The following is a 25,105-nucleotide window of genomic DNA, read 5'->3' as shown; positions in this document are numbered from 1 at the left end:
GATTGGTCAAGAATCAGGAAGTCAATTGCTCCGCCACAAGAGCAAAGGGAAAATGTCTGCCCCCAACCCCCCCACCCCCCCCCCCCCCCACACACCCCCACCCCAAAAAAAACATTTCCAGAGGAGGAAACCTATTGAAGGACCTCTTCTTGATGCTTCTACCCTCCAGTGAATGGCACAGTGCTGACCTTGCAGTGTCACCCAGCTCCTTTTGGTCAGGGAACAGAACTCCCACTGTGGATAATGTCCTCCCTTTGTCATCAATCTTGGCCTGATAAAGGTAGATAAGAGATGGAGTCCTGTTAGCACTTCAAATAGAGGGAAGCAGGGAGGGAACACACGAGACAATACGTTCTACTGAATCGTTATTTTTTAGTGTCTCTGCATAGATACATGTGAACATGTATTCACGGAAATTAATATGACGTCGCGTAAACCAGCTTGGAGCTTAATTGCTGCCACCCACGTGCACCTGTTGGGATTGGAAGTCATCTTGCCCCAGGTCAAAAAGTAGCAACTCTATCTAAAGATAGAATGAGGAAATTAAAGTTTTCTGTTGATTAACTAACTTTTTTATCACATCTCTTTGACCATATCTGGAAAATTGTACTGTGTTGTGAACGAGTTGTTTGTTTTAAAGTGAACGCCTTCAGAGGTTGAGGTACACTATGAGTGTGTTTGTGTGTAACTCTAAGCCCTCTATAGCCTTGGGTGAACTAACAAGTGAGCAGGTGTGTGCGTGTGTGTGTGTGTGTGTGTGTGTGTGTGTGTGTGTGTGTGTGTGTGTGTGTGTGTGTGTGTGTGTGTGTGTGTGTGTGTGTGTGTGTGTGTGTGTGTGTGTGTGTGTGTGTGTGTGTGTGTGTGTGTGTGTGTGTCTGCTGCATACATGCGTGTAATGCCGTACACAGTGTGTTTGTGTGTGTGTGTGTGTGTGTGTGTGTGTGTGTGTGTGTGTGTGTGTTTCAGGTGTGGGAGGGCGGGATATTGGGTCAGGTCAAGTGAGTGTACAGGTTACCATGGCTGCTCAGTTTTGTAGTCTTTTACCTGTAAGTCTCTGTAAACGGCCGTAAGCCTGAGTTATACTTACATGCGTGCCGGGGCCGGCGGCAGCGCGCATCGGAAATGACAGATCTACAGTACAAGTTCACAGTTCACACTGTGTTACACTGCTCTGCGTTGTGTTTGTTCTCCTGTTTTTGGTGGCGTGCAATCAATTAAGCCTTACCTATGTGTGGGAAATGTGACACACACACACACACAGTACACACCGGTTCACGTTCCTCAAGGAGTTGTTTGCTGGCTATCTGAACTGTTTATTTGGTCAGCTTTAGTGTGATGGATTGATTTGATTGCCCCAATGTTGTATAAAGCATGGTGATCTGGGGATTTAAATCGTTGGGGAATTTTCCGTTTGGAAAATGGGTTAGAGGGTAAGAGGTTTATGCTCTGAAATCCGATTTTTGATTGTTCTCGGTTGCTCCTATAGGACTGTGACCCTTAATGAAGTGACAGACGCGCGCATGCACACAGACACACAGTCTCACACACACACACACACACACACACACACACACACACACACACACACACACACACACACACGCACACACTTGTCCTTAGCATGTGACCCAGTTGTACTCTGTGAACCTTGAGCAGTGATTTCCATGGTTTACGGCCCCTCATTCTCCTTGATAGGGGTCGTAGGTCAGATGAGAGCTGAGACTTAAAAAAAAACAAGGTAGTAAAAGCGCTGATAGAGGATTTATAGATGTTGTATATTCTCATTGGGCATGCCTTGCCCAGGTGACATGTTGTTTATTGTGCTGTGTAAGTTTGACTTTTTATAATCTTTGTCTTTCACCACATTTAGCTAGGTAATTATTTAGTCAGGAGGACAGACACTGTACAGCAGTTTCAACATTTTATGTTAATACTGTGATGCTTTTTATTAAGATACATTTCGCATCATATGTTCCCTCCCCGTTTTTGACAGTGCTCTGTTGAACCGCCGAAAGTGCAGAGTTTTAAAAGGTCCTCTCCCTTTTTTCCGTTCTTCAGGCCTCAGATCTGATTGGATGGTTTTGTCAGAATGACAGCCGAAGACCCCGCCTCCTCCTCAGCCATGAGCAACAACTCCGCCCCCCCCAGTTCCAACCCCTCTGGCTCCGGCCAGCAGTCTCTCCATGGACAGATCCCTGAGGGTGTGGCCGGCGCCCCAAACGAGGCTGCGCTGGTGACCTTAATGGAGCGCACCGGATACGGCATGGTCCAGGAGAATGGCCAGCGGAAATACGGCCCCCCGCCCGGCTGGGACAGTCAGTCTCCGCCGCGGGGGTGTGAAATCTTTGTCGGTAAGATTCCCCGGGATGTTTATGAGGACGAGCTGGTCCCAGTGTTCGAGTCTGTCGGACGGATCTATGAGATGCGCCTGATGATGGACTTTGACGGGAAGAACCGCGGCTATGCGTTTGTGATGTACACCCAGAAACACGAGGCCAAGCGGGCCGTCCGGGAGCTCAACAACTATGAGGTGCGGCCCGGGCGGCTGCTCGGGGTCTGCTGCTCCGTGGACAACTGCCGCCTTTTCATTGGGGGAATTCCCAAGACCAAGAAGCGCGAGGAGATCCTGGAGGAGGTCTCCAAGGTGACGGAAGGCGTGCTGGACGTGATCGTGTATGCCAGCGCCGCAGACAAGATGAAGAACCGCGGCTTCGCCTTCGTGGAGTACGAGTCCCACCGTGCGGCCGCCATGGCTCGCAGGAAGCTGATGCCGGGCCGTATCCAGCTGTGGGGCCACCAGATCGCCGTGGACTGGGCCGAGCCGGAGATCGACGTGGACGAGGACGTGATGGAGACGGTTAAGATTCTCTACGTTAGGAATCTCATGATGGAGACCAGCGAGGAGGTGCTTAGACAGGTGAGACTGGTTGGCTCTTTATTTGGCATGATATTAAGTTTTACCTTTCTGTGGCAGGCAACAACATGGGTTTTAGTTAATTTTATTAAAGAGAAGAATAAAAAGGTCAGTCAAATGTTTTCTTCTGTTTGCAACAGGTGTTCAGTCAGTGGAACCCTGGGTGTGTGGAGCGCGTGAAGAAAATCCGCGACTACGCCTTTGTTCACTTCATCTCCCGCGACGACGCCGTCCTGGCCATGGACCACCTCAACGGCACGGAGGTGGAGGGCTCCTGCATCGAGGTGACTCTGGCAAAGCCGGTCGATAAGGAGCAGTACACGCGCTACCAAAAGGCGTCTAAGGGGGGCGCTGCTGCTGCTGCCACTCCCCCAGAGGCCCCTCAGCAGAACTACGTTTACCAGTGTGACCCCTACACTCTGACCTACTACGGCTACCCATACAGCACCCTCATCGGACCTAACAGAGAATACTTCGTCAAAGGTTGGGATTGTTTTCTTCTATTTATGTACAAGTAGTGTATCGTAGACAGCCAACGTGTTTCTATTAAAGCCAAGCATTTACTTTTGTAAATGTGGCTAACGCTCGAAACAGACTTGGCAATAATGATGTAACTCTCATTAAGGAATTATTACATTTTGGATGGGCAATGAAGAATACACCCAATTAATAAGGACCAATTTGATTTAGAAATGGGTTTGATGAATAAGATAATCATGATTTCATCCCTGGGGAGTTTCATTTGATGAAAGCTTTTAAAAATCTAACTTGATGAGGTATTTATGGCATAAAATCACATATTTTATCATTATGAAAAAGCTGAGTTAACCAGGTGCTGGACTGTTGAATGCAAATCCCATTAGCTTTTTAATGACTGATTATGTATGGTCTTTGGGTGGTAGCAGGAAAATCTATCTGACTTTCAACAATCATTGTGTTTTGGTTTTCTCTCCAAAGGAGCCCCAATGATACAGAACAATGGTAATCTCTCACATCCTTATTTCTACTTATACCTCCACTGAATAATGAGTTTCTTTGCCATGTGACCAGCTCTTTGGTTTCTCTAACACCTTCCTCTACTACTATGCTGTCGTTTCTCCTGTTAAACTACCAGGTTATTATCACACTAAATAGCCAGAAACTTTCAAGCATGCCATTTTAAAATGTTTTTTTTAATACGCTTTCAAAATTGGAATGAAACAAAATGTCATGGACCAAGAGCAATCAATGCTCAGATCAAGAGGCCAATCTGCAGTCAACATTTTCTACACTAAATATATAAGAAACACTGCGAGCGAAATCCCTTTTGTATGGGCTTCAGGATCTATGGAGCAATCTTTCAGTTTAGAAGGAAAGCCTTTTCAGAATATCGTTGGAGAGAAGTTAAAAGGAGTTGTGGACGTATGGGTCAAGTTCCTGCCCACCACCGCCAAGACTAGGGGTTTGTTACAGTAGGCCATGTTGGAGAGAGGGAATCCGGAACGGGGAGGGAGCTTTTCTGTCGCTGCACCAGCGACACCTACAGGTTGGTCAAAGGGCGCCAGGCTGTCAGCGAGGCTGTTGAACTATGAGGAATAGGGTGTTCCTCCGCACGCGCTACGTCCTCCTGGTGAAGCTCCTCACTGGCAGGTGGTTCCTCCCAGTGTTGTACTGGAGGAGGCATGTGGTCTACCATCCCATACCCAGAGCCATTGAAATATATGACAGAGTTGTGACGACTCCATTCACTTCATGGGGCCAATCCAATGGTGGCTCTTCTACATAGACTTCTATTGGCGAAGTGCTAGGCAGAAGTACTGGACCGGTACTTGTTGAAAACAATGTCACTCCAGGGCTGCATGAACAGTGCTCGAGTGCTGTTTTCTGACCCCTCAATGGCGCAACTCTCTCAGCATATGGCTCTGCCCATACCGACCAGTCCCAAGACCAACCAGTAGGGCTCATTAGCGACAACATTACACAAGGATAATGACTAAATTGAGAGGGAAATTGGTATATATATATATATATATATATATATATATATATATATATATATACATATATATATATATATAAATATATATAAAAGAAGCGCCAGATTTCTTTAGGGTTTTCTACCATTTCCTATTGCCAAACATGATATTTCCAACGTTGCCCCAGACAATTACATGCCAATGGAAAGTTCTTGGCTTGCAACTGCCCCCCAGTTCTAAACCGGATCCCACCCCCCCTGTCATGTTGTATTTCAAGCAGGTACTGTGCGAGGTCGAGGTCGAGGTGCAACTGCAGGTAACCGTACCCCTGGACCACGGGGGTCCTACCTGGGGGGTTACTCTGCCGGTCGCGGCATCTACAGCCGTTACCATGAGGGCAAGGCCAAGCAGGAAAAGCCCTATGAGCTGATGCCCGGTCTGGAATTGGCAGCCTCGGTCAACCCAGTTGGCATCAAATCTCAAAGTCAGTGAGATAGAAATATCCGTATATACTCCCCTTATCTAAAACCCGTACTAAACCTTCTACCCTTTGTCCTCACCGTTACACGCTGTTTGAGGAACCTTTTTGTATCAAGGGTATGGTTACTACTGACTGGTCATGGGCAAAAGGACTACATTTAGATATATTGACTTGCAGCTACAGATAAATAGCTCCAATCCTCTGTCCTTTCTAGCACGTCCAGATACTGTAGTAATCATCCTCTTCTCCCCGATGTTTCGTTTCGTCTTTCTTTCATATCCTTTTGAGAGAGATTCAAGTCTCGCCCACATGCACTCAATTCCAGGGTCTGGCTGAAAAGTGGTTGGTTACTTATTTATACAGACTTATTTTTGAGCTAGCGCTAAATATGGAATTTCTGAAGAATATCCGCAAGTACGTAGATGGTATATGGCTCCTGTTTATACTTAAAACATATGCCAAATTGCTGCATAACAAAGGCAGTCTTTTTTTGTTACGTCCCACTGCTCTGTTAAGCCAGACTGTGTTGTATGACTGCATCACTTGCCTAAAATAACTTTAATAAATAATACATGTTCGACAAAAAACATGTTGACACACTGCAGTCATACAATGAATTATAAATCAGGCTTTAGTCTTACATCCACCACTTTTTTGCTCTAGAACCGGACTTGTACTGCACAGCAGACCTTCTACATTAAATTAAGGTTGCCTTTCCCTTCTAATTCTAATCTGATCACTGAATCATCACCTAACGGTAATTACATACAATTGATCCTAAATACGCCAGATTACCGACTCGTTTTGCATCATTATTTGTCTATTGAACTGTGTCTCGCCTTTTTTTGTTGATGTAACTTATTTGTTGATGCAAAGGTGGAATTTCTTGCTTCTGGAATGACCCCAAACTGGACCTTGTTCCTCAATCCCAGTCTCTGTGGGATCACAGGATCAAGACCGGTCTGAAAGGACTTTTGTCCGTCAGAAACAATAGCTGCTTGTCGACGGCCACTCTCAGAGCAGGAGTAATGAGGCGAGCCGGTGCTTATCGGTCGTCCACGCGCACACCCAGTCCTCAGTGAGATTTACACTGTCAAATCCGCTGTGTTCATTTAACCCTGAGACTGTGGAGCCTTCAATTGGTAACATTTGTACACTCAGTTAAATTAACACTGGGGATGTTGATGTGTATACTTTTTTTCTTCACACTGCTCACACCTTAGGGTTCTAGCTCATTTGAACCCCCTGCTTTACTTTAAAAAATAAAATAAATAAAAAAGATTGCAGTCTAGGTAGTTTTAATTAGATAGAGAAAGACATGTGCAATACAGGTACAAAGGGGGCTTGAAACATCTACACATCTAACATCCATCCATCCACAAGATCTAGGATCCAACATCCACCATATCTGGGTGTGGGTATCCTATCCGGGCCCAGACATACCAATCTCTAAACACAGTCATCAGCACCATGTACAGTAACCACAAAAACTGTTACTGGTTTCCACAGAATTGTATTCATGTGTTTCACATTAAAACATGCAAAATATGTGGTGTTAACTTTAGCTTTTCTCAGTATATGGTTTATTTTCTATTGGAGGAAGGACTGTCTTGTGGATGTGTGTAAATGAATAGTGGTTATAAAACATGCATGCATACTAGATTAGAGTCTTAAACCTCCTGTTAGCCACACAAAGGCCACTGACAAGCAGCTAATGGCGGGTTAGTTGCCGGTGGCGTGCATATGTGTGTGTGTGGAGGGGGGGGGGGAGTGGGAGGGTTAGTGTAATCCAAATCACAATCAAAAGCCAACTTGTGTAAGCGCTTACTTTTTTTCTCCCTTGTCTAAATTTTATTTCCTTTTTTCACTTTGGTGTGTCCTGCTTTTAATACATTTTGACCTTGTTGGGGGGAATGCCTGTTTCTGAGCATACTGTAGCCTGTGTGTGTGTGTGTGTGTGTGTGTGTGTGTGTGTGTGTGTGTGTGTGTGTGTGTGTGTGTGTGTGTGTGACTGTGTGTGTGTGTGTGTGTGTGTGTGTGTGTGTGTTGTGCGTGCGTGCGTGCGCGTGCGTGTATGTATTAATTATCTCATTATTTTCTTTTTGCTCATTTTGAACTCATTCTCTTCATTGTTCTTATGTGCAGTGGGCCTGCAGGCACTGAGCGGTCAGTACCCCGTTTTCTCCACAGCTCCTTCGGCCAAGCTGATGGAAGAGGGGAAGATGCATGCGGTGGAGCACCTCATGAACCCTCTGTCCATGCAGCACGCTGAACACAGCGCCCAGACGGCCGGCTCCGTCCTGCCTTCGGTCTCTACGCCTCCACCCTTTCAGGTGAACATTATACACACAGACCTACTACTACGGACAGGGCTGTCACGATTGATGACAAATAACTGAAATATACTAAAGAAATGCCCGACCTATTCGTTACTTTTTGAGGGGCGATAGCCCCTCCTATGTCCAGCTTTTGGTGGAGAATGGAGAATTTACGTCATACACGAGCAAATCGGCTATTTTGTCTTAACACAAAATAATTGCGATAATTTCAAATAATTATAATTATTAAGACGATTTTTATGACGATTGTTTGTGACAGGCCTACCTACGCACTGCCGTCTCTCTCTTCTCTCACACACAGTCACTTTTGTTTATTTGAGCCAAGGTTCATGTTTTAGGTTGTTATTAGAGAAATTAAAAGATGAGTGTTTTTTTTTTTCTTTTGCTGCTTTCTTTCGTTTTAGCGATTTTAGCTATTTTTGACAAGGGGGCAATGTTTTTATTATTTACTATAGTTCTACTAGACCCCAGAAAACATCTACTGATTGTGAAGGGGGTACTATAGGGGGCTGCCATACTGTGTTGTATGGCTTAACATGTCAGTTTGTCACCCCCTTCACATTCAGTAGATCATTTGATGTTTTGTGGCCAGATGTAATTTTTTGGGGTCTAGTAGGACCATAGTAAATAATAAAAACATAAATCGCTATAAAATGTGTTAAAGAAATACATATTTAGCCCCATGTTCGAATGCCCCCGCCCCCCTGTCAAAAATCGCTAAAATCGCTAAAACAAAAGAAGCAAATGAAAAAAAAAGTACACTCATCTTTTACTTTCTCTAATAACAACCTAAAACTCGGTTGTAAAAAACTAAAGTTGTCCTTTAAATTGAACATTCTGTTATTGTTCCTTCGTATGGTTGACTCTCTCTTCCAATTTCAACCCGCAGGGTCGTCCCATCACTCCAGTGTATGCCATGGCTCAGCATATGCAACGTATCCCTACAGCCGGTGGCCTGTATGGAGGCTATGTTCCCATCGCCAACTACGCTGCTAACACGGCTGCTCTGGCAGCTCTGCAGAAGAATGCAGCCGTTGCGGCTGCAGCATATGGAGGTTATGCAGGCTATGCCATGCCTCAGGCCTTCCCTGCCGCAGCCTTCCAGGTTCCCATCCATGATGTCTACCAGACATACTGATTCTGGAGCACAGACCGCAATGTTGTCTGGACTGAGCAACCACCAATAAACTCCACATCTGAACAATATACAGTTTGTCCTATTATAACTAAACGTCCCTTGTTTCTTAAGAAGTTGTGAACCTCCAAGGTATCTAAGGAATATTTGTTTGATGTGAATACAATATTCATAACACAGACTGATATACAGTATACTGACCAAAACATACACTGGACCCAAGCGTACCAGAGCATAGCCTTAATAATCATACAGTATCGACAGGTTACCACTGAAAACCACTGAGTAATTATAATGTTGTCAGGAAAATATGCCTTTTATATGCCAACAACCCTGTTCCAACAAAAGCACAACCAACAACCAATACCAGTACTAACATCGTCACACACAGCCAGCCCTTACCTTTCTCTACAACTATACTGGTGTGGCAAACAAGAACATTGAAGGTACATTGAAAGTATTTATAAAGAGATGATACATATTTAAGGTTTATTCTCTTTCTAGACCACTCATTTTTATTTGTGGTCATGTTCTTCTCTGAAGTAGAAATGAGGTGTAAGTACATTGTGTTTTAATGTGCTAAGAACTAGATATTTAAAAAGAAAGAAAAAAAATAAGAAAAAAATCTACAAAAGTACAGCAGGAACTACTGACCAGAGAAAATACCACTAAAGACAGGTTTTTGGATATAATATTTTCTTCTTTATTTTTTGTTGTTATTTTTTCATTAACATAGAATATTCCAGAGAACTGTTCATACTGTAGGTAATGTTGTCTGTCCATGCTGTTTGAAAGAGCATAGTTCATAGATGCCTTTTGGGTATTTTTTGGTTAATATAGTTTTGTTTGTGTTTTTGGTTATCTTTAATGAAGGTTATAAGTGATGTGTTTATTTGCGTATTAACTACTTAGCATATGTGTTATACTTTTCAAACATATAACTTGATATATTTGAAGTAATATTCCCAGCTAACTTTTGTGGAGAATTCCTTTAGGAATACATAATGGCGAAAAAGTCAAGTCAACTGCAACGCTTCCTTAATGGTGGGTGTCAAAGGTGTTTTAACATGCAGTATGAGTATATATCAAATCATCATGGGTAAGAATATTATATATTTTAACATTCTTAGATATTGAAGTAACTTGATCTTTGCCAGAAAACTAAGACTGAAGTGATATTGCTTGGTTTTTCTCATTTACTTTATGTATGCCCATGTTATCATTTTTGCATTGTCTGACTCTTGAAGGTGAACAAATGTGGACAGAAAAGAGAGATGTACATGGCTATATAGACCATTCCATCACTCACAGTTTGCCAAACTAGCAACTAAGAGAATTTAAGGTTACACTCCAGTCTGATTTAGATGACCTGTGCCAGACTAGTGCCTTACAGTAGTATCTACAGTGCATGAGCTACTCTGTGCTCAATAATTTTCATGCATTCCACAGGTCTTTTCACAAAGCTAGGCCTAAATGTTTCATATAAAAAAGAGATACTTTTGTCCATACAACTCCGTGTTCTTTATGATCCATATTGCCATTGCGTTGTTTTTATTTTATGCTAGTATGGTGAAACTTCTGTATGTACGGAAACTTGGTGTCAATTTCTGTGGTTAGAAATGTCAAGACGACCTCTTTCCTGCGCTCTCTTCTCTGAACATTCTTGCTGTAACACTCCACATACAGTAGTAGCATTCTGTGTTATCTCTTCCTCGTCCTCCAAAACAGCTTGACCAAGGTGCACTTAACCATATTTATAAAAGGCAAGAGATTGCCACTATCAGATGAAGGTTGAGATATTTAATATACTGAGCATTATTTCATGTATGAAGGGGTTTGGATAGTGTTTTTCGATGCCTGTGTGTGTCAGACAGAGTTTTTTCTCACAGATGGAGCAAACATAAAATGACCCCTATGAATGTGTTGTAGGCACTTTTAAAACTCTGCTGTGTGTTGAAAACAAGTGTACTATATGTGACTATCTGGGATTAACTGGAGCAATACCTCACAATGAAATATGCTTGTAGTCTATCTATGCATACATACTGTACTACAACATGACACACAACACACACCCATACACACACAGCTGCTGATAATGAAGTCACACCATTTTTATCCAAAAGTATGAAAAGCTACTTTGTGTTAAAGAAAAAAAGAAACATCAAAATGTTGAGTGAATTGTACAACGAAACGTTTTTATTTTATTTATATCTCTTATTTGATTTTATATTATGTTTCTCATTCAAAATAATGTTGTGAACTTTTCTTTTATTTTTTAATTTGTAACGTGAGGATGGCGCTGAGAAGATTGGTCTGACTGAAGAAGAGGCTGATGTTCTTAACTCATCAAATATTACCACAGCAAACGAGGCATACTTTGTTGAAGTAACTCTTCTCTTTCTGTCCCGAAATATGTTTAGGTTCTTTCCCCACCCCTTCATGTCTTAAGTACCAGGTCTTATGACTTAATTTTGACCACTCAAAATAGCCAAACAGCATTGGCCACGCCTCCAGTTCTTAGGTTAAGTCATAAGGCCTGGTACTTAGTGCCTCCTAAACTGGATTTTGACTCTTTTTTTAAAAACACTTGCCTGTATTTTGTTTTCCTTTACGATGACGAAAAGTCAGGATATATTTAATATATGCTTTACATGTATTGTGTATGAAGTGAGAAAGAAAAGGTATAATATATTCTAAGTTTAAACATTTTTTTCCCTTTTCAATATATACACATTAATTAGGGATAACAAAAAAGCAAAAAAAATAGTTTTTCTTTTTGCCAAAGTGTTCAATAGCTTTTGACCATTCAATGTTTTTGTAGTTGAAGTAACTTTTGAACTGGGTTTAGTGTTCTGAGTGGGAGCACAAAGGCATGGTAGCTGATACCCATTAAATTCCACTGATTGGTACTAATTTATGAGACAGCTAGAAGATGGCTCATACGGGTCATCTCACTGGTTATTTGGCTGGATGTTCTGTACTTCACTGTAGCCTCTGTTTGCCATGACAGTTAACTGAAACCCGGTTGTTCAATCTGAACTGCAGTCTTGACATCTGTCAAAAAGCACAGTAACACACGGTTATCAGAAACACCTCCATTCATTCTTGGTCTCCCACTCAAAACACCTGCTTACTTTCTAATGCCTGCATTTCACTCATACTACATCTGTAGTATGAGCTCCTCCTGCTACCAGTGTGTCTAGCTGAAGATCTGCGTTAAAGTGTAAAATGTTCTAGTTTGTGCCTTATTGCCAAGTTGTGCCCTTTGATGTAGTTTTGTAGGCCTATGCAGACTGTTTTCTATCAGGTTTGTAAAAAAAAAAAAAAAAAAGCTTCAGCATTGTTATATTTATAGTAAAGTAGATAAATAAAGCATTTCCAAAAAGGTGTGTGTTAAATGGTGTTTGTCATAGAAAGTTCTGTTCCAATCAATCAAAGCTTAGCTTATCCAACAGTATAGGTCAAATATCTTACTATACAAATATATAATGTGGATGTAATTCAAGGGGTTTTACACAATCAAAGCTTAGCTTATCCTATTTTGATTGATTGATTGAAATCTTTATTAACAGTTTGTAGAATTTACAGTACATTTTAAGCACAAACTCAACTCCTAGCCATGGTTCATGACTCTCGAATTCATACGAGAGTCATGAAGAAACTTCACCATGTTTTTTGCGCTCGCTGCATTTACAAGATTTCCGTATATATAAACATTCAGATTTCAAATATAAAGTACTCACAATTTGTCCCACGGGTGTTAGTTAGTTGCAGCTCCAGCGATTAGAATTTCTGCATCCCGCGTTGTTTAATAAAAAGCATTTTTATCCGAGGTGTTATTTTGCCATTGGCTTTCAACTACGCGCCCCTATCGGTCGGGAGGAGGGTGGCACTCGGTGTGTTCGATATAGGTACGCTGACCGCCCTGCCAATACAGACTAATAGGCGAGTGCGCTCCCGGTGTGCAACTGTGGATTTCCCAAACGAACCCCGTTTGAAAAAAGTAGCCAGGGAGCTCGGACAAAAATGCTTTTTTTTAAACAACGCGGGACGCAGCAATTCTAATCCCTGGCGCTGCTACTAACTAACACCCGTGGGACACTTTGTGAGTACTTTATATTTTAAATCTGAATGTTTATATATACGGAAATCTTGTCAATGCAGCGAGCGCAAAAAACAGGGCAAAGTTTCTGCATGACTGTCATGATAATCATCATGGCAGTCATGTTCCAGGGCTAAGCTTATCCAACAGTAGGTCAAATATCTTACTTGCTACAAATATATAATGTGGATGTAATGTAATTCAATGGGTTTTACACAAGTGTAGGTCAGAAGTGTTGTGATTAAACCAAAGGGCATTGAAAACAAGGCCATTGTCTACGTTAACCCTATTCTTAGTCAACATATTAGGGCTAATTACAACAGCACATTTAAGCCCCATTTACACTGGCCGACAAATCTAGCCTGAATTGGGCCATTTAGACTACTCACATCCAGTCAAATCTGATTTATTTCCCAAATCTGATCTTGTGGCCCGACCATTCACACTGCATATATTTGCAAGTGACCAGATCTGTGTGTTCAGACTGGCAGCCAAATCCAGGATCAAATAGATCTGTGCCACATCCAGATTGGAATCTGATTTGTTTAAATAAATCTAAACGCAAACAAGTCACATGGAATCAGGTCACTGCATTCAGATTGAGACAGATCTCCTGAAATCAGATTTGAACCTTACACCTCTGAATGTGGCTCAAGTCACATTGGAAAAGATTCCATGTGACTTGTATGTGACCTGACTGCATTTAGAGTACTTATGTAAACTAATCGGATTCCAATCTGGATGTGGCACAGATATGATTCAGGCTACATTTGGCTACCAGTGTAAATGGGGCCTTAAGGGGCTTTACTAGAATAGCAAGTGTATATGTGGACCAAAAGTAAAACCCCATTCTGATCATTTCAGAGCAATCTGAGAATTATTGCTGATTAACAGTGACAGGGTCATCATGGCCCACATTTAATAACTACTTGATTAACATCACTGCATGCTGCTATGTTTAGTCATCACAAAGTAGCCTAATGTTATCACAAGCATTTATTAGTCTAGTTTGGTTAGGCTGTGTATGCAACTTTTATCTTGGTAACAGTAAGTCGATCAGACACTTATGACAAAGTCGCCATCTAGTGGCAAATATATTTAATTAATTTGTTTTGTGACCAGCCCTAACGGCCTATCCTATCCAATTATAGACTGGACAATGCAGACATGTCCAAAGTCCAGCCCAGCTGCCCGGCCCAGCTAGTGGCCAATAGTGTCACAAGGGCAGTCTTTATATGACCCATGGCTTCCTTCCTAAAATACATTATTTAGAGCCCACCAGTATAGTCATGTGAAATGTGAAAGTTCACACATGAGTATTTTTTAAATGATTGGATTAGGATAACTGTTTGTTCCTTGTGTCGTTTAATTCTCAAGATACCTCATGACAAACCTTTTTATACATTTGTCTACGCTTAGTTACAATTGAACAAAAGGTAATTTATTGGACTGTAAATACAGTACAATAACAATGCAGTGTTAATGCGGTGGAATAAGGCTGATTGTTTTGTTCACACAGCAGATTACATTTGGCTACAATTTGCACAATAGACAAATAGCCTACAATTGTTAAAATGCAATGCATTTTTACTGTAGCCTATGTGACATATTGTTATGGTCTAAATATACAGTATGCCAGGAGATCATCCTGGCATTATTATATAAGTATTATAATAAGGTCTTCATGATTATATAAGTATTTCCAAATTTTCAATATATGTCTACCCCCTTTTAAAACCATTTGGACATACAGTATAGTCTTCAACATGGTATAGCTACCATATTATAGCTTCACAATAGTACAGGAAGCATTAGGGAACATATTTATTTGCTCATTCTTCTTTTCCCAGGTTTCTGATAATAAAATAAATTAAGTGATAATAATACCAATTTGCATAATCGAATATGGGCCTACATTTTAGTATAATAGAATAGTAAGATGAATAACTTAATTTATGTCATTAATAGTAATACATTAATATTGTTGTTATTATTATCAATCATCATCATCATAACTACCACCACCAATTCCTAGTAGTAGTATTAGTAGTATTATATTCTATGCTATTTACAATTAAAATAATCCAATACAATTAGCTAATTTTGTCCCCTCAACCACAATTTAAATTATATTTAAAAAGTCCCCCTCTCATAACTGCACTACAAATCCCACAATCCTTAGAACGGTCGTCTTTGTGCATGTTTTGCATTGCTGCCGCTGTTTTGTAGATTTATAAATAGTGTAGCTGGAGTCAACCTGCTCTCTAGAGCTCCAGGGGAAATCCACATGGTTTCACGATCTGTTTAAATGACTTTGCTGCGCATGAAGCCAACCTTGGCTTAAAGGAGACGCAACAAAGCACACAAAATGGCTGTGCTCTAGGCCCGTGCGAATAAGTAGGTTTACTATAGCTTTAAGAACGCAAAAATAGTGTCTGCTTCTTTAAAATTATATTCGTTTATTACTGAATAGATAATTAAGAAAAGTTTTAAATTCATAATCAATAATTTGATGCGTATAATATACGACGAAGCCAACGCGTTCTGTTAAATATGTCACACTGTTGGACAAGGGCCTCTTGCAAGCAAAACGTCTGTATATCAGATCTGTTCCATTCTTCTTCAAATTGCATGTAAACCTACTCAAGTGTACGCGGAATCGAAAGTGCAAAGAAGGGGATACGGACGGTGATGGAACCGGACAGTGACCCGACCGGGGACGTTAATAAAGGACAGCCCGTGGACAACAAGGCCACGGAAGAGACCGCGGGTAGTAGTACGGCGGTCACACCGCGAAGGGGCCTGAGGGAGCGGGGAGCGCCGCGTCCGAGGTCCGGTGTCCCCGCGACCCCGGACGTCAACGGAGCTGCGCCGAGCCCGCAGAGCTCTGGACGGGTTTTACGAGACCGATCGACCCGGGCCGTGCCGGCTTGGCTGAAGGACAGCAAGAGCGACGATGAAGACGAACCGGTCGCGGACACCGGCGCGGCCAAGCGGAGGAAAGTTTCTCATTCCAGACGAAAGAGGAGCGTGGAATCCGCGGGTTCAGCGGCACAGGATGCTGCGGACGTCGCAGCAGGTGACAGCGTTCAAACTAAAGAGTAAGTTTTTACTATTGAATCAAGGTAACGGGTAATGTCAGCAATGTCAACACTATTTGTTTTAGATGTAGCTTACAGATAACTAACGGATAACAGAAAACAAGGAGATAAGAAAAAAACAACACTAATCTAGCATCAGTTTCAAACTTGTCACTACCTAGTACCTACAAACTCGGTCGGGTGAAGTCCTGTCAAAAACACGCCTTTCGGTATAGTTCGTCCCCTTGCTGTATACATCTGCATTAGATGAAGAGAGGGTGGGGTAAATTTACCTGTCTTAAAATTTGTCTTGTTTCATGCTACTGTTTGCGAACGTCTGCGTGCTCTGATCGATACGAAGTGTTCGTGAATAAACATAGCTTGCTGACATAATCAGGCTGAAGGGCATCATCAGCCAGATAACTGTAATATTATACGCAAACAAATACTAGTTTTTATTTTATCTTTATCTTTCCATGTTGCAGTTCAGGGGACTCCAAGAAACCTGAAGCAGATGCTCAAGGTAATATGCCTCAAATTAAATTAACACACAGTTAATGAAAGCCAAATCTTTGTATGTCTTTCTTTGATATTGCTTAAATGTCATGATCTTTCCCTCTATGATAAAACTTAAGTATGTGCGCTGCCACTAATGTGTCTGTGCACATTATCTGATGCCAGGTGTTTGATGCCATGATTTCATTGCTCTCTAGGAGGTCCTCTGTCTAGACGCCCCCCACTGCAGACCCGTGCCAAAGCTCCTGGTGCCAGGGCTGCCAGGGGCTCTGCCAAGCCTGTGTGTAAGAGTGAACCGGGCACAGAGAATCCTGCTGGTGAGCAATCTCATCTGCTTAGCTAGGAATTAAATGGCATATTTTAGTTATCACTACGAATCAGAGTAAAGCTTAATTTATACTTTGTGACACAACAGTGTGCCGCAAACTGCCCAAAATAGCCAATGTACAAGCTCACAATGCATCACAGATGTGGCACATTGTGAGCTTGTAGGACACCATCCATTAAAAGATCTATCATCTATCATTCAGGAGACCACAAGGGGAGGTAAATGCAAATTCCCATAGAAAAGTGTCGTTCACATTTCACTGACACCATTTTTCCTTTTGCTCCTTTGTACATAGTGTTTTGTGTTTTGTTTTTGTAAATGTTTAATGCTATGTTGTTGATGAATTAAATACATAATATAGGACCACAGTGGAAACAAGTCCAAGGGACTTTTTTGTGTTACCCTTTTAGCCTTAATGGCTACTCTGTTTACATTTCTGACTAATACAGTAATCAATCAATCAATCTGCTATTTTAGGTGCAAGACATACAACAGAGAATAAATTAAGAGCACTTGAATAATTCACACAGATTATTTATCCTGGTGAACAAATTTATTGAGGTGTGCTAGCCCCTATGTCCAGCTTTGAGGGTTTGTGTAAACACAAACATTGAATGCATTACAGTGCACCAGTTTTGCTGGTACTCATGATCTGATCTGATCTGTCTGTCTGTCTGTCTGTCTGTCTGTCTGTCTGTCTGTCTGTCTGTCTGTCTGTCTGTCTGTCTGTCTGTCTGTCTCTCTCTCTCTGTGGTCAGGTCATGCAGCAGGGGAGGCAGAGGTGAAAGATAAAGAGGCAAATACTGATGCAGTGTGAGTAAACTGTATATTCTTATATGGAAAATTGGTCATTGTATTGATGCAGTTGAATGGAAACATTGCGCGCGCGCACACACACACACACACACACACACACACACACACACACACACACAGAGAAACAGTGGCGCCAGCTATATTACAGATCATTCCCATATTGGGAAGTGTCGGAGACAGACGGGCACAGATTGTGTGAACGTTTCATTGACCTCTGTCCTACTTCCTTCACAGTGAGAAGAAAGAGGAAGGTGAGGATGCTGATGTTTCAGGCATGAATAATGAAGGCCCTCCATTTCAGAATGACCCCAGTGACCTAGACTTCCAAGTACTACAGACACAAAGGTACCTCAATCATAAACCATACAATTGCAACTGGTGCAAACTGTGTAAGGAGAGAGCATTCGGTGTATAGCACTTATTTCTGTTGATTCTTTTTTTTCCCAGCGGTGCGGAGGACGTCGAGGGACTCAGCAGTGATGAAGAGGATGTTCCTTTCAAAGATGATCTGAATGACCAGAGCTACAACCCCAAGGCTGAAAGGTTGTGTGTCACACACACACACACACACACATGCGCGGGCGAGCAGTTCAAAGTTTGCAGTTCGAAATATCTGCTGTCATCTCAATAGGGGTGTAAAATATGTCCGGTCCCTGAAGTTCCGCGTCTCTCTTTTCTGCATTTCTCAGAGATGTCCCCAAAGTGAAGCGAAGGGCTCCTCCTAGACAGAAGGAGAGGAAAGATAAAACTCCCACTAAAGACAAAGAAAGAGAGGTTGCGGACATAAAGATAGAGGGTTCTGAGAACACGGAGTCTGTGGAGGAGGAGGTGAAGCTGGAGGAAGATGCGGGCGAGGACCCGGATGGACCCAGAAAGTACGCTACGTTGTTTTTATTGTCCATCGTTCTCCTGATCACATACTTATACTTGACTGAATCGACTTTGTTCTTTTTCCAGGAGGGGCAGGAGGAGGAAAGACGACAAAACTCCACGGCTTCCAAAGAGAAGGTTAGACCATGGGCTAACTGGCCTTTAGCTGTGGGGGACACTCTTTTTCGCGGACAGTGGGACCTGACGGGCACTTGTTTTACAACGCCGGCTACTACTAGTAGGGCGGGATTATAAACCTCTAAAAAACTATGCCTAAACCTAACCTTTACCCTAACCTGTAAAATCAGGTCCCACCATCCACCAGCTTGCCTTAGACATTCTTCCTTAGTTCCTCTCTTTAGCTCTTCCTTCATGGATGAGGGAGGGATTACACCCATTTTGTCATTTTATCCATGAGTAATTTAAATGAATAAATGTATTGTTGTATTTATTTTAATTGTGTTGTTTAACAAATGTATTAACAAATATATATATATTTGTACGCCCTGCCCCCACACACAGAAAGAAACCCCCAGTTCAGTATGTGCGTTGTGAAATGGAAGGGTGTGGCACAGTTCTGGCTCATCCTCGCTACCTACAGGTTTGTCACAGCAAGCACAACAACCCAGTTGGAATGCCTTATGATGAGTGGGCCTATTATGCCAGTTCATAACAGAGGTCAATTCAGTAATATAAAATGCATGATTGAGAATCCATCCATTGTGTAAATGTGTTACGTTCTTGTTGCCTCCTATTTCCTCTCCACCCAGCATCATATTAAGTACCAGCACCTACTGAAAAAGAAGTACGTATGTCCTCACCCCTCGTGTGGAAGGCTGTTCCGACTACAGAAGCAGCTGTTACGTCACGCTAAGCATCACACAGGTATGCATGCCTGTGTACTGTACAGTATACACACACATGAGCAGTAGTCAGTTGGATACCTTTAAATAAATAAATCTCCAAAAAGGAATGATAACATTGTGTTTTTGTGATGTTCAGACCAGAGGGACTACATCTGTGAGTTCTGTGCCCGTGCATTCAAAAGCTCCCACAACCTGGCTGTGCACCGCATGATCCATACTGGAGAGAAGCCCCTCCAGTGAGTGTCTCTCTGTTTATGATTAATGTCATTCTTTTCTTTCAGTCTATCATAATAAGCATTTACTCTTCTCATTCTAACATGCTCCCTTCCTCTCCCATCCCTATCTGATAGGTGTGAGATCTGTGGCTTCACCTGTCGCCAGAAGGCCTCTCTGAATTGGCATATGAAAAAGCATGATGCTGATGCAACATACCAGTTCTCCTGCTCCATCTGTGGCAAAAAGTTTGAGAAGAAGGACTGTGTGGTGGCCCATAAGGCCAAGAGTCACCCAGAGGTACTAATTGCTGAGGCGCTGGCGGCCAACGCCGGCGCCCTCATCACCACCCCTGCGTCCCTTCTGGAATTTCACGGAAACCCTGTCCAGGCAGAGGTCACCAGTCTGGAGGTGAGTCAAGTAGGGCAGGCTGGGCACGTGGCACAGTTGAGCCAGGTGGGGCATGTTGGGCAGCAGGTGACACAGGTGGCTCAGTTGTCCCAGATGGGTCAGGTTGCCCAACAAGTGAGCCACCAGGTGGTGTTATTGGGTCAAGACCAGAGCCTCCACACCATGCAGGTGCCAGTGACCATTGCGCTGTCCCCCATTGACCCCCCTTCTCCTGCTGAGAACCAGCAGCAGACTCACCTCCAGTTCCAGATGCCCCTCCAGTTTGTGCAGGCAGCTCAGCATTCACAGCAGCCACATATCGGGCAGTTGACCCTCCATTCTGGATCAGTGGTGACCCAGCAACAATCACAGCTGCAGCAGCAGCTGCAGCAGCCGCCGATGTCTATGCAGTCATTTTCCTCACAGCAGCAGCAGGTTCAGGGACAGACTCAAATCCTATACATGACGTTACCGCCTGTCAGCCAGTCCCAAACCCATATTCAACAAATCCCTATACTAGCACCTCAGCAGCTCCACACCCTGCAGACCACCTGCTCCAGCCCGTCTCTGCTATCGGCGTCCCAGCTCCAAACTCAGGATCCATCCTCCAACAATGGGGAAACCTACGTTCTAGACACCTCAGTGCTCACGTCTTCTCCGTCAGCTAATTCCCTGCATCCTCAGACGGAAGTGGGAGGGGAGGGGGATGTTGTCTGGGAGCAGGAAGGGGAAGTTCTGACTGATAGTACAGTGGGCCATGTGACACAGGTTATCATATGAGGAAGGACATGTGTGCAACTGTGCATAGAACAGGGGTTCCCAAACTGTGGTGCGTGCACCCCTTGCGGTGCGTGGGGGTGCGTGACATGAAAAGGGTAATGGCGGCAAAATCTGGTAAAACACTGTTGCAAGGAGATGTATAGAGCAGCTGCGGGAGTATACAGCAGCTGCATGTCTCTCAGTGCAGTGTCATTCTGTGATTATTTGCCATAATCATGAAAATAAAAATATATCAGCCAAATACAACCAGACTGAGCGAGGGCGGTGCGTCAGCTAGGTCAGGAGGGAACAGGGGGTGCATGGCCAAAAACGTTTGGGGACCGCTGGCAAAGATAGTAGCCAACTATGTTATCTGTGACGCTATATACTGTAATACAAAGTTTGAGACACACACACATAGGATCACCATAATGTTATGTATTATTCACCCATAGTCACTTTTTGGTAGCTTTTTAGATCTATCAGGGAAAGATACGTACGTATGTGTGGGTATTTGTATCTGTAAGTTGTTGCCTTTGTACATAAGGTGAAATAATGTTAGTCCTCATAACTTTTACTGGCCTTTTGTGTGTTTATTAATGCTAAAAACAGATCTAGGAGGATTTGCTATTGCAAAGCCTGTTATGCAGTAATATAGCATTTCTCAATGTAAAATACAGTATTGAAATGTATTGACTGAAAGTATAGCTGCATCAGTACCTGAATGGTCACAGAACACCTGGAAAAGTCATTGAATATGAGCAATCAGGTTTTCCATACCTGAGAAAAGTTAGTTAAATGGGCCATATATAGAAGTTTTGTTGCAGGATTTTATTTTTCTTCTGAATTTGTCAAGCTTGACTGAAGGGAAAACACAATGTAGCAGGTTTTGTGTTTATGGAAGTACAAAATAGTTCAATAGTTAACCAAAAGACAACTTTGGACATTGAAATTAGCTATACAACAAGAACGTTTTTTTCATATAGATGCTAAGATACTGGCTATAGCATAGCGCTATGAATTATATAAGCAATAGCCATTGGACAGTGTTGAACTTTCAGTGGCCAATATGTCCCTGCACCATGTGTCAATACTCCCATAATTTGTGATGTTGGATGTGTGGTAAGAGAAGATTCTGTTAATTTATGAGGTAAATAAATGTCTTTTACATTAACTTGTACAAACAGTGTATTTATTATAACGAGGAAAATGCATGGTTTGTGAGTCATTCGAGACAGGCTGGAAACATGGAAATACACAACATTAATGCCTCACCATTGGGAACTTAAGTGTTTTAGCTTTAGACTAGAACAGACCCTTTAGGTAACACATGGGCAACATGCAGTCAGAGGGTCAGCCTGGCCCTGACCATCTCAATCCGATCCTCAAAGTTAAACAAAATTGGAAATAAATTTTACTCTACTCCAATTAATTATTAGTAATAAACCATTTGAGTACATACCTGCATTCCATATCTGTATGTACTCAAATGTTTATGACTGAAACTGCCTTGAGTCCATATTTGTAACGCAAATACAGTAATGCAATAAGTTTGATAATGTGAATGATACAGTACTGCTGTAAAGAAAAAACTGTTGGCCCTATTGCAAAGTAGTCTGTCCTGTCTACCAAATTAATGCAGTTAACATGATTCAGCACTTCATGTTCCAATCCAATAGTCCAATGTGTGTACTCTCTCTAAGCGTTTAGGACAGATGATGGCGTTCTCTGTCCCTTTGTCTAGCAAACTGCTTCATGGCTCGTTTGGGAGGGATTAAGGTGTTACTCAGTCCTACCCTCCTCTTCCTCCCTTGTTGCTCCTCAGTCTCACCATCACCCTGGGGTTCTCCATCACAAGACCCGTGCATATGGGATTCAAGCTTCTCTGAACCCTGTGTGTCATCGCCCACAGAGTGTCCATAGATACTGGGAAGGCCTGAGGTCTGCAGGTCGCTGTCGTGAGCAAACTTGCATTTGATTCCAAAGCGGCACCTCCCGTCCTTTCTGTACGCCACACACATCCTCTTGCCTCCTATCTGGGAGGGCAGGGCCTGCAGGGTGAGGGGGACGTGTTTCTGTAAAACACTGAGTTTTTCGTCGGCCTGAATCTTGAAGGGGTTGGCAAACACACTGCTACCGGCGCAGGCGCTCAGCGGAGGAGGGGGGAGTTTGTTGGGACTGGGAAGCGGACCTCTGGGGGCGGGGCGGGATGGTGCCACAGCCCGCTTCTGTGGCAGTGGTGAAGGTTCTGCCCGTGCTTCTGCCGATTCAGATTCACTCTCTGACTCACTGGAGGCTGAATTGGACTCCAGCAGGAAGTTACGGTTCTTCTTGACAGCAGTGTCCTTGCTGCCCACCTCACTCCCAGTGCTATGAGGGAATGAGTACATACACAATTGTAAATACATTTTTATGTAAATGAGAGAGAGTGGGCGGGGGTAGTGGGTAGGCGACACACACACACACACACACACACACACACACACACACACACACACACACACACACACACACAGGTAAGTACAAGTAGACATTTTAGGGATCCAGAGGCCCTTAAAACTAGGCTCCAGACTTCCCAAAACAAACTGGTTTTTCCTACTTGGCCTCACCCCGGGCCCCTGAACCCACCTCACCCCTGCCCACTTTGACAGGCTGGAATGGCTTAGGGTCGACGACAGTACAGCATCTTGCAATGGGTCTGGTCCACAAGATTCGATACACCACCATCCACCAAGATACCCATGTACCTGTCTAGATACTTCCTTAATGTTAACGAAGTCCACACCCACAACACCAGAGGAAGTGCAACGAACCATGTACAACCCAGATTCGGCACAAACAAGAGACTAAATTATTTTCGCTCCTATGCCACCAAAATGTGGAACGCCCTACCAACAGTCATTAAGACATGCGAATCCCTTGACTCCTTCAAAACCGCTCTCAAAGGGCACCTACGGACTGCTGCAATTCTAAACTGGCCCCCGTATGATGAATTCCTGTTCTGTTCTTTGACTATATAGAAGTGTCTATTTGTATGTCTCTAAATGTTTTTGTTTTTTTTAACTCTTTATTTTAGGATTTTTTTATATGCAAGACAGACAAATAAGACAAACAAGACCTACAATAGGACAGAAACATCAACAGTAAAAAAAAAAAAAAAAAAACTGAGTAAAAACAAAAGACAAAAAAAACAAAAAAACAAGAGGTCATGGGATGTACAACAGCAGCAATACATATTACAATTTTTTGGATTTGTTACATTCAATGACAACCGGAAGGACACCACCCATATTCACTCCACATCCACCCCCCCAGCTAAGTACTCTGTCCATTTCTCCCATCTTCTTTCACCCAGCTCTTTTTGCAGTCTTAACGAATAGGTCATCTGTTCTAGGTGATGCAGTTGTTTCACAATGTTGATAAATAGGTCGGCAGTAGGACAGTTCTTTTGTAACCAATTTCTTGTAATAGCTTTTTTGCTTGCTACAAGTAGAATCTTAAGGAAGTAGGAGTCATCCCGATTTAGCCCGTCTGGGAGTTGTCCTAGGTACAAAGATGTGAATGTATCATCTATTCTAAAACCCATAATGTTTGAGATAAGTGTTGTCACTTCCTTCCAAAATGGTTGAATTACAGGACAAGACCAGAAGACATGTGCATGATCAACCACTGTATCTCCACATCTAAATGTTTTGATGAATTGAACAAGGTGGACCCTCTTGTAAACAAGTGCAATGCTTAATTGGGTTGTCCACTCACAGTTAACAGCCTTTGTATTGAGTTTGTGCTTGAAATGTACTGTAATTCTGCAAACTGTTAATAAATATTTCAATCAATCAATCAAAGGTATTACATATCAATTTGGAACAGCCAGTCACTACACAGGCTATATATACCCTTATAAACCATAAGTAAGCTAGCTTACAAAATAGACTGTATGACTAACGTTACCCGACAATGGCTTATAATAAAATATGTTTGCACGCACACACACACACGCACACTGACCTGGCAGTACCACCGTGGTTGCCATCATCTCCATCCCCTTCACTTTCTGAATCAGAGGACAGTCCGTAGCCGACAAGAGAATTCATTTAAATGAAATCGCGTAGCAAAGCTTAATCGAAATTCACTCAGTTATTCCTGTCTCTTGGAGCTGAAGTACTCTGAATTAAACGTACAGCAAATAAGTTGAAAGGTGCTGAGAAAATGCTATAAGCAGACAACTTCTAACTTAAGTCGTTGGTAAACATTAGCAGCTACTGTAGCCTGGTTAGCAGCTGAAAGAAGCGTTGTTTTGATGTATCTATGCCACCTACAGCACCGGCATGGCATTGC

At 42.7% G+C, this 25,105-nt stretch overlaps 3 protein-coding genes across 12 annotated transcripts in view; 2 read left to right on the top strand and 1 right to left on the bottom strand.

The window, feature by feature from the left end:
* The window catches only part of rbm47 (RNA binding motif protein 47), a 44,275-nt gene extending 32,063 nt beyond the window's left edge, over positions 1–12,212 (top strand). For 5 of the 10 annotated variants that reach the window (XM_083765697.1, XM_083765700.1, XM_083765695.1 and 2 more), the window contains 6 exons: positions 2,059–2,917; positions 3,055–3,397; positions 3,872–3,895; positions 5,147–5,353; positions 7,496–7,683; positions 8,579–12,212. In XM_083765697.1, coding sequence (XP_083621823.1) covers positions 2,090–2,917; positions 3,055–3,397; positions 3,872–3,895; positions 5,147–5,353; positions 7,496–7,683; positions 8,579–8,827 — 1,839 coding nt within the window. In that variant the 5' untranslated portion in view covers positions 2,059–2,089 and the 3' untranslated portion in view covers positions 8,828–12,212. The remainder of the gene's footprint in view (positions 1–2,058; positions 2,918–3,054; positions 3,398–3,871; positions 3,896–5,146; positions 5,354–7,495; positions 7,684–8,578) is intronic. The other 5 variants (XM_083765701.1, XM_083765704.1, XM_083765703.1 and 2 more) reach the window with 5 other exon arrangements.
* Positions 12,213–15,247: 3,035 nt separating this feature from the next.
* On the top strand, positions 15,248–21,967 carry zfp91 (ZFP91 zinc finger protein, atypical E3 ubiquitin ligase). The gene is made up of 12 exons (XM_083764914.1): positions 15,248–16,030; positions 16,495–16,532; positions 16,723–16,842; positions 17,612–17,666; positions 17,904–18,014; positions 18,117–18,212; positions 18,359–18,544; positions 18,627–18,677; positions 19,062–19,140; positions 19,310–19,424; positions 19,542–19,641; positions 19,756–21,967. Exons 1-12 carry the CDS (start codon positions 15,621–15,623, stop codon positions 20,786–20,788), a joined length of 2,394 nt encoding a protein of 797 aa, XP_083621040.1. The 5' UTR covers positions 15,248–15,620; the 3' UTR covers positions 20,789–21,967.
* Positions 21,961–25,028, bottom strand: LOC310858688 (uncharacterized protein). The gene is made up of 2 exons (XM_083764915.1): positions 24,776–25,028; positions 21,961–23,137 (listed from the first exon to the last, which is right to left on the bottom strand). Exons 1-2 carry the CDS (start codon positions 24,859–24,861, stop codon positions 22,474–22,476), a joined length of 750 nt encoding a protein of 249 aa, XP_083621041.1. The 5' UTR covers positions 24,862–25,028; the 3' UTR covers positions 21,961–22,473.
* Between the last annotated feature and the right edge of the window lie 77 nt (positions 25,029–25,105).

Source organism: Protomyctophum parallelum, assembly GCF_964188405.1.
Source record: "Protomyctophum parallelum genome assembly, chromosome: 5".
Taxonomy (NCBI): Eukaryota; Metazoa; Chordata; class Actinopteri; order Myctophiformes; family Myctophidae; genus Protomyctophum; species Protomyctophum parallelum.
This window is presented reverse-complemented; position numbering and strand designations above follow the sequence as displayed.

Coding starts and splice junctions, on each gene's coding strand:
- zfp91 (XM_083764914.1), top strand. CDS start 15,621: ATGGAACCGGACAGTGACCCGACCGGGGACGTTAATAAAGGACAGCCC. Junction 18,545..18,626: donor GACCCGGATGGACCCAGAAA/GTACGCTACGTT, acceptor TTCTTTTTCCAG/GAGGGGCAGGAGGAGGAAAG. Junction 19,425..19,541: donor TCACGCTAAGCATCACACAG/GTATGCATGCCT, acceptor TGTGATGTTCAG/ACCAGAGGGACTACATCTGT.
- LOC310858688 (XM_083764915.1), bottom strand. CDS start 24,861: ATGAATTCTCTTGTCGGCTACGGACTGTCCTCTGATTCAGAAAGTGAA. Junction 23,138..24,775: donor AACCACGGTGGTACTGCCAG/GTCAGTGTGCGT, acceptor ATTCCCTCATAG/CACTGGGAGTGAGGTGGGCA.